This window comes from Lynx canadensis, chromosome E2 (genome assembly GCF_007474595.2).
Source record: "Lynx canadensis isolate LIC74 chromosome E2, mLynCan4.pri.v2, whole genome shotgun sequence".
NCBI classification, from domain to species: domain Eukaryota; kingdom Metazoa; phylum Chordata; class Mammalia; order Carnivora; family Felidae; genus Lynx; species Lynx canadensis.
In genome coordinates, this window is record NC_044317.1 from 4,179,212 (window position 1) to 4,191,573 (window position 12,362).

General features: G+C 49.6%; 1 protein-coding gene across 4 annotated transcripts in view; it reads right to left on the minus strand.

The window, feature by feature from the left end:
* Positions 1–12,362, minus strand: part of LOC115503575 (kelch-like protein 36) — a 104,583-nt gene that overhangs the window by 13,366 nt on the left and 78,855 nt on the right. For all 4 annotated transcript variants that reach the window (XM_030299894.1, XM_030299895.1, XM_030299896.2 and 1 more), the window contains 4 exons: positions 3,416–3,507; positions 2,777–2,886; positions 2,309–2,364; positions 1,958–2,061 (listed from right to left, as the gene is read on the minus strand). In XM_030299894.1, the coding sequence (XP_030155754.1) occupies positions 1,958–2,061; positions 2,309–2,364; positions 2,777–2,886; positions 3,416–3,507 (362 nt within the window). The remainder of the gene's footprint in view (positions 1–1,957; positions 2,062–2,308; positions 2,365–2,776; positions 2,887–3,415; positions 3,508–12,362) is intronic.

Consider the following 12,362-nt stretch of genomic DNA (forward strand, 5'->3'; position numbering starts at 1 on the left):
CTGTGGCTGTGAAGGGGAGCCCGGGTGGTCCTCCCGTTCGCAACGATGGGCAACTACAGGGGAAAGGACCCAAATCACACGTGAAAATCTCTCCTGATTCAAAGGCTCCGCTGACGGTTTTTTTTACGCACACACATCAGCAAATTCATCTCCAGACGAGTCACGCGACAGCCAGATATCTGTTTTATGATCTCAGGATGAGTTCGTATTTCCTTCTTTGGAGAAGGACCGCAGGGACCGAGGATTTCCGAACCCTTCTTTCAGCCTCTGGCGTACCCGCTCCAAACAGGACTCCAAACGGACGGCAGCCGTTGGGCGTGTAGCACGCTCTGTATGTGCGGCAAAGGGCGGAAACCAGCGTGGCTCAGAGGCACAAGGGTCAACGCGGCAGGCCTGACGTTCTCGGGAAGGGCCACTTGCCGGGTCGGGTCGCTCCCTGGTTGGCATCTGGGAAGTGGGATTTGGGGAGGGTCCCCCCGCTCCAAGAACTGACAAGGGAATGTGCCTGAATCGTACAACATGGTTTACGCTGAACACCCGCTTTCCTTGTGCAGGTGTGCAATTCTGGTCTGCGCCAGGCAGAGGACGCCTGGGGACCCCGGGCACGGAGTCTCCATTGTGCTTCCCTAGCAGACGGCATCTTTCCACGTGCTGTCGCACCTGACGCCGAGGAACGAAGCGCGTTCTCTGTGACGCACCAGGACGCGAGTCTCCAGGTTTCCCACACACCGGACGTCTCGTCTTGCCTTGTGTCCTCGTGCTGTCCTAACCCGATTGTGAGGATAACGGCTTCTGAGTCCTTCCGATAACGGCTGTGACTCACAGCCCTTCCGTCGGACCACCAAGCCTGAGGGTGGCATGGGGGACCCAACACAGCCAGGATGCACCTAACTTCAAAAGACACTTCCGTCCACGAACATAACCTCGGAGCCGGATGTCAGTGGGGCTTGGCCACGGGACGCCCCCTGAACTTCACTGCTTTTCCTGGGCCGCCACCTGAACCGGGTGGCCCGCCTCGGCTTCTCAAGCATCTGCATTTGCATCTATCTTAGGACTTCTTTGCTGTTTCCTTAGATTAAATATCTAATTCCCCAGACAGACGGTGAGCTGTCTGCGGGCAGAGGGTGCAGCGTAATCTGCTTCTGCATTCCCAACATTCCGTACATTCCCGCCACCCCGGAAACGTCAATCTCCAACTGAACGCGGAGAGGCACAGTTCGCGCCTACGCCACCCCGGCCACTCACCCTCCGCAAAACAATGGCGCTTCAACACACTTTACTTAGCTTTAATGGAATTTTGGGGGGGATGGTTTTTCTCTCTAAATAATTCCCATAAGTATCATTTCAATTGCTCGTATGGACTCATCACAGACTGTCAGGGAGGAAAGAAAGGCTCCAGTTAACTTTGCAGAAAGGGTATGCAATTCACTCTCGACAGCTGTCGGCGCCCTACACGAGACCCCCTTGGCCCCTGGTCCCACGCCTTTAGTAGCAAAGTGTGTGACAAAAGATGCAGCTAAGAGAGTCAAGGAGCCGTGTGAGTGTGACGGAGACGCAGCTCTCCCGAATGTCGCCACGGTTCCGGGCCCCAGGACCACGCTCCACGTGAAAGGCCGTGCGGCGGTCAAGGAGCTGGCCGTGATGCCAGGCGCTGCATTTACGAGCTATGTGGCCTTGGAAAAGGATCGCCCTTTTCTCAAATATAACAACGAGAGGACCGCAGGGGGCGAGGTCGGCTAAGGTACGGAAAAAACTTACAAGGGTGCTCGGTGCCCAGTAAGTGATGCACGCCCTGCCTCTGGTTACGAGGACGATCGTGGTATTTTTAAATTTCATTCAAGCAACTGACTCCACAACAAGCCTAGATCTACCGAACACCCACCAAATGGCAGCAATGCAAGTGCAGGGCGAGCACTGAACAAGCAGGGACCGGAGCTACGCGCGAGCAGGGCCAAACCTTTTCAGACAGGCTCGACTTGATCACCGTCAGGAGTCTGTAAATGTACGTAGGTTCAAAAGCAGCTCCAGGGCGGATATCCCTCACGATTTTATCCCCAAGAGCTGCAACGGAACAGGACACAGATTCTCGTCACTGAAACAGAGTCTTAACACGATGAAAGGCAACATCACCGGGGCACCCCGCCCCCCCCCACAGCCCCGCCCCCCGCGACGCTGAGAACAGCACAGGTGTAGCGCCGGTTATTTTAAAAACCTTTTCTTTGCAACAAGACCGAACGTATGAAATTTAGCCCCCTGCCTCCCCAGCCGTCCGTACACAATGGCATCAGGAGGCCTCACCGCTACTCACCTTGTCTGGGTTTTGGAGGTACTGGCATATTAGTAAACTCATTCATTAGCCGAACACTAAACACGGGGGAGAAAAAGTTTAGTACATTTTTGTAAAAGACATCCTTTCACTAGAGACTCTCGATGGCTACTCAGAATATCAGTCAGTATGAAGGTGGCAAGTTTTTGGCAACCGATGCCAGAGCGGTGAGTGGTTCTTCCACCTTTTCTACGTAACTTCCGGAAGATCTTCAGGGACACACACTGGCAAGCACTAAACTGACATGAACAAATCTGAGGAACACAGGCAGTGCTCCAATTGCATTTCTGGTTAGCTTCCACATAAAAACACAAGCAGTGAATTTTAAAAAATTAAAAAATTAAAGGACTCGTCTGCAAGAAAGTAAGAACGTTGCTAAACTATTCAAATTTGAATTATCAGAGGCGAAACGACCCAGCCCCTGGACACATCTGGAGGCACCTTACTTACAAGCTATCTATCATGGGTGTCGACGTACAAGGCCTTTGCACTTTCGAATACAGAGGGATGAACTTCATCAGGTGATACATTGGAGGGCAGGCGACCAGTGCCTGCAGCGTCTAAGGAGTGGCAGTAAGGAAGCGTAAAGGAAATGAAACAGACACTCCAAACTCCTGAAAGGCACATTAAACGCAAAGCATGTAAAACTAAGCCAAGGACACTGAAAGACTTACGTATGTAAACTTTCAAGGAATCAACCAAATAACCGTAAGGACAACTGCCTTGTGATTTCCATGTAAGGCCTTACTCTGCAGTCAGCAGTTTACATACAAAAACTTGATTCGACCAAGATGTAGCAATTACAACAATGTTTCCAGCTGTCGGTGGACACGCTACCCTATTACTCGAGGCCATGCTAATGAAAATAAAATTGGCCTCATTCTGTCACTCACCGGTCAACAAATCACCTTTCTGGGGGGCAGGAAGAACTCTATCTTTTAAGCAAGGTAGGCACACTAAGTAAGGAACCAAGTTTTCGGATTCAAAGTTTAAGGCAGAAGCCCCATGGCAGCTGAACTAAGTCAAATGCACCGGAGGAAGAGAACGCCGTGGTCCGCGGGCCTTGAAGACAGCATGTGAGAAGGATACAGCATTAATGTAGCACCAGTTTCCTTTATTGATCAGCCCCCGGGGTTGCAATGACACTGGTTTATGTATCAGGGTCACATTCTCCAGTAACTCTGAAAGAGTGAAAAAGCATATTTAAGAAGTTAACGACATCCAGTAAATAACAGTGAACGAAATTCCTACACTCTGGAGGAGCGTTAAAATCCCCCTCAAGAAAGTACATATCCAAGGAAAAGGCACACTGTGTTGAAGCTTCACGGGGCCCAATATCAGTGTGCAGTAACCAACGATTTAAAATTTTTAAAAATACTCTCCCCCCAAACACTAGGTTTGTTTATCTTTCCGTGGGGATCCAACCAGGGAGCAGAGAACTATTTTAACAAGAAACAGAAACGGCTGAACTACATGGGTTAGAGCGAACAGACCTGAGACACACAGGCCCCTCCCCGCATGCTGACAGCGAGGCAGGCCCCGCCAACAGCACAGTCCCTCAAACGCCAGCTACGGAGGAGTTCGAGTGCAGACGGGAGCCTCGTCCGGCGGAAGCCCCAGCAACTGCCACGGCACCCCACGCACCCCAACGGTGGGCGACCCATCACCGTCCAGGGAGGGGCGACACTCCTTCCTGAGACAGCGGTCTCACGTAGCGCACTTCTACTCCTCACACAAGGCGTGTGCTTGAACGCCCTGGCTCCAGGCAGAAACACACCTCTCGGCAGATTCACCCTGACGTCACTCTTCTCTACGGTCGGCAGACAGACGGGATTGCCATCTTCACAGAACGCTCGAGCGGTGCAATTAAACGCCTTAAGTAATTTTTTTCAGTAAAGTTTTAAAACAAGACAAAGCCTCCCCATGTCCCGTTACGAATCTTGTACCAGTGAAGCCACAAGTCAAGGACACCTTTTACCCGGGCAAGCGCTCGATGACGTACGAGCGCTAAGGGGCTGCACCGAATCCTCAGCAATCCAGGGGAGCGGCACCACCCCCCTTTCACCAGGAAGGAGACGGAGTCTCTAAACCCCCGCCGGCCGGCCTGTGTCACTCGGGAGCTACGCGGCACAGCCGGTGCCTAAAAGCCACGATCTGCAGCCACACCGCTTCCTTTTAAATCGTGTCCCAGAAAAGAAAAAGGGAGTGAGCGTACGTGTGATGTCGGCACCCATCCAAGGCATCCAACAAAAGCAAGCCTTTTAATTCTACACCGCAGCCGGACTGGCAGGTCTCCGACTTGAGCTTTAAATGAGGAAATTAATTTGCACAGCTCTAACGTCCGCACACACCTATCCCCTCCCTCCTGGGACAGTAAATGTCCTCTTCCCTCTAACTGACGAAGCACAGTGAATGATTTTCCCATTTACAAAAAGTAAAGCATCACAGGCTCCAGAAGACCCGCTGGGACCTGTTCAACTAGTCTGGGCTGGCACAGCTCTCCGCTCTCTCCCCTACCGCGGGCGCAGCGCCGGGCGTCCGTGAGGACCGCGCCAGGTACAGAGCTGGGCCACGCGCGACAGGTGACGCCTCCCGGCAGAGACGGGACAGGGCGTGTGACAAGACGCTGTGCTGCGGGGCTCAGCTGTACCGTTCGTTACTGTGCTCACACCCCTGTCAGGGGGCCACCGCTATCCTGCTCACGTCACAGGCGAGAGAACAGAGGCCCAGAAGGTTAGGGAGCCGGCACGGCTGTGGCCTGAGCTGACGCGTCACCCGCGTCCGCACTGCCCCTCAGCAAGTACCGGGCTCCACGCCACGACCCTTTCTCACAAAGGTTTCAGGGCTCACTTTCCCCACAGGCTTAAGATCTCCTCCTTAAAACAGAGCTGTGCGTTGTGTTTGTGGCGTATTATCACGACGGTCCATACCTGTCAACGTGTGCCCCAGAACGGCAATTATTTAACATAATTATTCCATTAAAAAATCTGTGCACTTCCAAATGGGCATCAGTCCCAGATGAACACTCCAGCAGAGGCACGACCCCTGTGAGTCTCTGCCACAGCAGCTTTACGTCTAAGAACAATAATGCCGTTTCTGCCAAACCAGAAGACTCGGAATCAACCGCCTTCTCACCACCAGGACCTCTGCTAACTGACACGCTGCCGCTCGCTGAGCCCCACCCGGGCACCGGGTCCTGGAAGCACAGAGGTGGCTGAGAGGTCGCCCTGCTGCAGGAGAGCTTGTAGACCAGCGAAAAGGGGACAACGGGGCAGGCTGAACCGAAGGCGGGTCGGCGGACGGGATGCTCGGCCACATCCCCAGACTGGACGACCCGTCAGGCGGCAGGGGGCCGAGGACGGCAAATGGCAGCTGGCACGGCAAGGTCTCCGGCCGGGGCGATGGGGCCTCCCACCCAGAGCAGGCTTCTTGTTGTTGCATACAGTGACGAGGTCACAAGCTCAGTTTCAGAGGTGTGGAAACGAGGTACCCGGATTACACCAGTCGGCAGTGCACTCACACCCACAGAGCAGCAAGTACCACATCTACACACACACACACACACACACACACACACACAGGCCCACAGCTTGCAGCTGGCACCAGACATCCTCAGCAGGACTGATGTGTCAGGAGCGGAGCCCTAAGCACCACCCACATGTAAGAGGCAGCCCAAGAAGAACCTAGAAGGACGCGGGGGTTTGAATTAACAGTGGAGGCGGAAGCAGGCTCTAGGCCCCCAGGAAGGAGAGCTAGAGCGGAGCGGCCTGAAGCCTGCCTGAGGAGGGAGACAGGACTGGGGTGCCGAGGGGCTCACAGGACTGTGGAGGGAGGGAGCCAGGGAAGGACCGACTCACCGCTGGGGAAAGAAAGGAAACAGCAACCTCAATTCCTTTTGAGGATTCCAAGGAAGGAGCGGCTTCTAGGGTGGGGGAGGGGCAAAGACAGAAGAGGGAGGTGGCTTACTGACAGTAATTCTTGTTTAGCAAGACACGGAAGGAAAATGGAAAGAAAAGGACCAGAAGATCTGAAATCTCCCTCCCATGTTAACTGCCTTAACAGACTCAAAAACATGTTTGCAGACGGTCAAAAGTACTTTGAGTTAATATCTTCTTTTTTTTTTTTAATTTTTTTTTCAACGTTTATTTATTTTTGGGACAGAGAGAGACAGAGCATGAACGGGGGAGGGGCAGAGAGAGAGGGAGACACAGAATCGGAAACAGGCTCCAGGCTCTGAGCCATCAGCCCAGAGCCTGACGCGGGGCTCGAACTCACAGACCGCGAGATCGTGACCTGGCTGAAATCGGATGCTTAACCGACTGCGCCACCCAGGCGCCCCTGAGTTAATATCTTCTTAAATATAAAAAAAAAAAAATCAACTCCACGCAAAAGGAAACAGGTGTGGGGCGCCTGGGTGGCTCAGTCAGTGAAGCGTCAGGTCACTTCGGCTCAGGTCATGATCTCAAGGTTCATGAGTTCGAGCCCCACGTCGGGCTCTGTGCTGACGGCTCGGATTCTGTGCCTCCCTCACTCTCTGCTCCTCCCCTGCTTATGTTTGCACCCGAGCCACGTGCCCCAAATTATCTGCATACCTGCAGGCTGAAACACTCCAGCCCTGTGCAGTCAGACAATATACCCAATTTAAAGTTGACTATCAGCTGACTTCTTTCCAACACTGATCTGGGAAGCAGCAGGTACTGGCTGGACAGAAACCTTTAGTTTCTACATCGACCCTTCCCGTTGGAACCAACGCCAGCTTCGGGCCATTGCTCTCAGTTCACTTATTTTTTAAGGGAGGGAAAAAAAAAAAAGCAGTTTCACTGTTCGGCATCTACAATCTCAAATTCAAGTCTCTCAGCATCACCTAGTGGTTTGCTCAATGACCGCAAGTAACCGAACATTCCAAACAGCCATGTAGCCACAAAATGAACAGGGCAAAAACTCAAAGCACGTAATCTGGAACAAAAAGACACTCAGTACATTTACTAGAGGATGTACTGAACTAGCTTCAAGTCTTCAACATTCTTTACAAGAGCCTCTGGTACAATATTCAAACATTTGTAGATTAAGGTCTTCATGGTAGAACATACAGAGAAGGAACCACTCCAAACATTCCAGATTTTCCTTAATCATGACACTGCTATTCTAGAACGTTCTCTACAGTGGCAAGTCGTACCCAAGCTAAAATAAAGTTACCATTCTGTCGTCAGCATCTTCCAGTGAGCCTAAACACCACTCTCGAAGGCGGGCTGACCGGAAGCAGTCTTCCCTGAAGGCACACTGCGTTATCTCCATGGCAGGAGGCGCCATCACCCCCACCTGGTATCAGACAACCCCGTCACGCCGCTAACTGCTCTGCTGAGTCCTTCCCGTGTGGGTACCAGAGCTTCCTGGCCTCCTCGGTCCCGGCCTGATCTTGCCATCCCCACTGATTCCAGCACATCTCCTACTGGCCTCAGGCCCCACACCTCTCTGCAGATGATTGCTGTCTTTCTGCTAATAAGAGCGGACATCTGTTCCTTTCGTATCTTATTCTTCAGACAACGCTCAAGACAAGGCCAATCATCACTCACTGACCTAGAGAGTAGGTGGCATACAGAAAGTAACCATTAAGGGTAATGTGGAGGTGAATTAAACATCTGGAGACTAAAGTTGTTGGTTCCACTCAAGTTTGTTAGAAACGACCTGGTGGAGTTTGAGGGTCATCCTATCACACCGTTCAGAAAGCCTCCAGGCGCCCCTGCAAAGGAGACTCAAGGCACGAGTCCAGGAAGACAACCAGCAGACAACCAGAGTTCAAACCCTGACTCTGCCGCTCCATTCACTTCGCAGCCTGGAACAGAAGACTCCAGCCTCCCTTGTGGCAGAGTCGACAGGCTGCACCGTGCAAGGCCATGAGAGGTGCAGACACGAGAGCACAACGGGTCTACAGAGACACCTAGCAGGATGGCAGGCGCTGATAATCCTTATTAGAATAGAAAGAACGGTGGGGCTCCTGGGTGGCTAGTGGGTTAAGCGTCCGACTTCGGCTCGGGTCACGTTCTCACTGTTCGTGGGTTCGAGCCCCACGTCGGGCTCTGTGCTGACAGTTTGGAGCTTGGAGCCTGGAGCCTGCTCCCGATTCTGGGTCTCCCTCTCTCTCTGCCCCTCCCCTGCTCGTGCTCGGTCTCTCTCTCTCAAAAATTAACAAACATTAAAAAAACATATGTTTTTTTTTTAAAAAGAAAAGAAACTGATGTAGGCAGGAAGACATGGAAAAAGGAAATTAATTTATGGAAAACTTTGAGCAAACCAACAAGTTTCAGTACTGCAAGAAGTTAAATTACTTAAAATTAAGTTTTGGACATTCTGTGAATATACATCAAGTTCCATTTAAAAAGAAATGAAAGTTTGTAAAAAAAATTAAAATTAAATATCTCCTCGGGGCGCCTGGGTGGCTAGGTGGGCTAAATGTCCAACTCTTGGTCTCGGCTCAGGTTGTGGTTTCACGTTTTGTGGGTTCGAGCCCCGCATCAGGCTCTGAGACAACAGTGCGGGGCCTGCTTGGGATTCTCTTTCTCTCCTCCTCTCTCTGCCCCTCCCCCGCTCACTCTCTTTCTCTCTCAAAATGAATACACTTAAAAAAAAAAAAAAGATGAAATTTCTTCTCATCTGGAACTTCTCTTAAGAAACACACATCCAGGGCGCCTGGGTGGCTCAGTCGGTTAAGCCGCCGACTTCAGCTCAGGTCATGATCTCGCAGTCCATGAGTTCAAGTCCCGCATCAGGCTCTGTGCTGACAGCTCAGAGCCTGGAGCCTGTTTCAGATTTGTGTCTCCCTCTCTCTGACCCTCCCCCATTCATGCTCTGTCTCTCTCTGTCTCAAAAATAGATAAACGTTAAAAAAAAAAAAGTTAAAAAAAAAAAAAGAAACACACATCCAAACGATGTAAAGGTTTGGTTCTGCAGCACCTGCCACTGGGCCCGCCCCCCTCAACAGCCGCAAAGACCACAACCGGGCGGAACACAGACACCTGTGATGTGCTCCTCCTCTCCCTCCCGGCGAGACACACGTGCAAAGATCCTAATTCCTATCAAGGGTCATCTGTCACTATTGCTGAATCCTGCCACTTGTAACTCAAGTCAATTCTTCTTGACTTGCAGACAAGCCAGTAGGAATCTGACTTTGGCCTAACTCTCGGCTGCATTTAGTTCAGTTTCTTTTATAACATCACCAATTCCATTCGCTATTGTATTCCTATCCTGAAGTCCGATAAGCACTCTAACAATTTCTGAGGTCAAAAGAATTAAAACCAGGAAGGGCGGAGCCAAAGGACAAAAGGCAGGGTACTTCCTGAGGCTGAAACTTGAAGTGGGACCAGTGAACCCAAAGACATCACTGTTGGTTCTCTATTTCACCTTTTAAGGCAAATAATCACAAGTTAACTGGAACAACAAACCTCCCCCGGAGGCCTTCCTTCCAGTTCATTATTGTCAGTGTAATTTACTACTCAGATCCACCCAGACAGCTGCTGTAGGAAGCTGGCCTCCTCAATCCACCCTTCGCACCGGGCTGGGGGACTGCCCCACGCAACGTTGACCAGAATGGCACAGAATGCCAGAACGATCCATACCACATACAAGGTCCGAAGTGCCTTCGCTTCTGTACCAGCTTAAACATTAAATGGCTGAATTAAAATTAACTTTCTTATGAAATCTGCTGACACACAGAAAAACTGAGTGGTTAACAGCCTTTCTTGTATTTGAAGACATACACAGTGGCTCACGTAAACTGCCACAAATCATTCCAATGAAATGATTTACAAACCCGGAGGCAACACTTGCACTGCAAACTTTTAAGTCAGTATAAAGCAGGATTATTTTTGTATGTATTTTAGGCATCAAATTTTGTTTTCCTAAAATTAGGATTTAGCGGTCACGGTACCTTTTAAAATGTGTGAAAATGCAGGGCAGAGAACTTTCCTGGATTCTTAAGGCCCAGTAACCGGCCTGTAATCAACATTCTGATGCTGACCGGCTTTTTCTGTCACCTTCCTAAACCGTCCAGAGCATCCTGTAAGTGTTTCCCTCTCCCTCATCGCATCACTTTGGAAGGACACAAGCTCTCTTGGGTTACCAAATCAGGAGCAGGACAGCAAAGTGACCAAAACGTACCACTATCCGTTGGCTGCATAGACCAACACACGCTCTGTAAGTAAGTGGAGGGGGGGTCTCGATTTAGTTCTGTAAGAGAGAGACGCGGCCCAAATACCAGCAGGACCATAAACACAGTGAATCAGACAGGGACCGAACGCTCCATCCACAAGCATGACTCGTACAAACCGGTGCTGGTACCTTTTCAGCTACATTATGCTACGTTATCACTACCTCCGCTGCTCTGGAAAAGCCGAAGAGGAAATACAAAATATTTAAGAAATCATTCCCCTAGGAAAAGGGAAGTATAAATAAATCTGGCTTATAAGCCACCAAAATGATCGATCACAAGGTATGTACTTGTTTACATATTTGAAACAAATACGGACACAGGAATTCATTTTTCTGAGCAGATCCAACTTGTAATGATTCTGCTGCTGTCTCCAGGAACAAATTTTAGGTATAAGACCACTGTGCGATTCCATACATTAATAGGTTTTGACTAAAACTCATAATAAACGGTAGCATTAGGGACTTCAATTTCTTCACCAGACAGGTGTATTTTTAGAGCTGTCAAGGACCTCAGTTTACTTCGCTCTTTCCCCCTGGAATTTTAATTCATTTTATTTGGGTTTCAGCCTAGTCCCTCTCCTTGCCCACCATTATTTACACTCCTTTGAGACAAGATACACCGGTGCACGATTTTAAAAGCCGAACATAAAATACAGAACAGCTCTATTTGTGACTCGAAAGCATCGGATAGGATAAATGTTTCTTAGCAAAAGCCCAGAAAACTTAAACATTCGTCACAACACACAGGGAATCCCTGTACTACCTGTGTGTCCCCCACACTTACTCTTAAACGTGGACAGGTCTACGGCTTGGTAACCACTTTCAAATACAAGCTAAGATTTTCAAGTTTCTTTTCCTCACCTCCCGGTTCAGCTGTTACTACTGAAAAGTGGCAAATATCCCCTCTCAGATTGCAACAAGCAGGCACTGCCACAGAACCCCCCCCCCCCACAGCCCACGCAGGCCCCTGCTCCCTGCAGGCTGGAGGAAAGCAGTCTGGGGGTCAGCCCAAGTGCTCTTCCCTTCCAACTCCTGGAGTAAGAGTTTCCACTTGAGTTCCCGCCAACGCAACACAACGTGGACAACCTACACCAAGAAGGTGAGAGCAGAACCCACTAACCTAACGGATCAACACGTACAAGTAGTCGAGAGCTGGCTGTATTTCGGGTCAAAATGCCTTATGTGGTGTTCTTATTGTTTACAGTCGGTTTATCTTCCTAATTTGTATCTCATTGGTGGTTACACAAAAATTAGTTGGTATTTATTAACCACAGACTTAATGACAGGGCAGAGGATCCAGAAATGTGGACATCCAAACTAAATGAACTTGGGATTTAAAAAAAAAAAAAAAAAAAAAAAAAAATCAAATGTGGATACTGATATTATTCTAAGAATTCAAAACAGAAAAAACTTCATATCTGAACTATTTCCCTCTCCCTGTTGACCAAAAGTTAATAAATACAATAATCAACATAAAAATTACTCTCTTAGTAGAACCAGTTAGATGCTAATGCTAATTCTAATTCTGGGATAACCATCATCAACAGATCTTTTAATGGAACTAGAATCTCTCTCAGTTAAATGCTGCTTAAAATAAGCGGGCCTACGCTTAAAAACCTGCCCATTCGAGCGAAGTCTGTGGCAGTGATCTTACTCGTAACAAACTGAATTTATTTCACCGTCTTACAAAGTAAATGTCTACACAGGAGCCTATAACAAAGAGGAAGAAATTGCAAACAATACCACTTTGCCTAAGCTGTGTGTGGTCCCAGGAGTTTAGTGTCGCTGCTACCGCTGCTCTGTTTTACAGGAAGCAATACTCAAAACTACT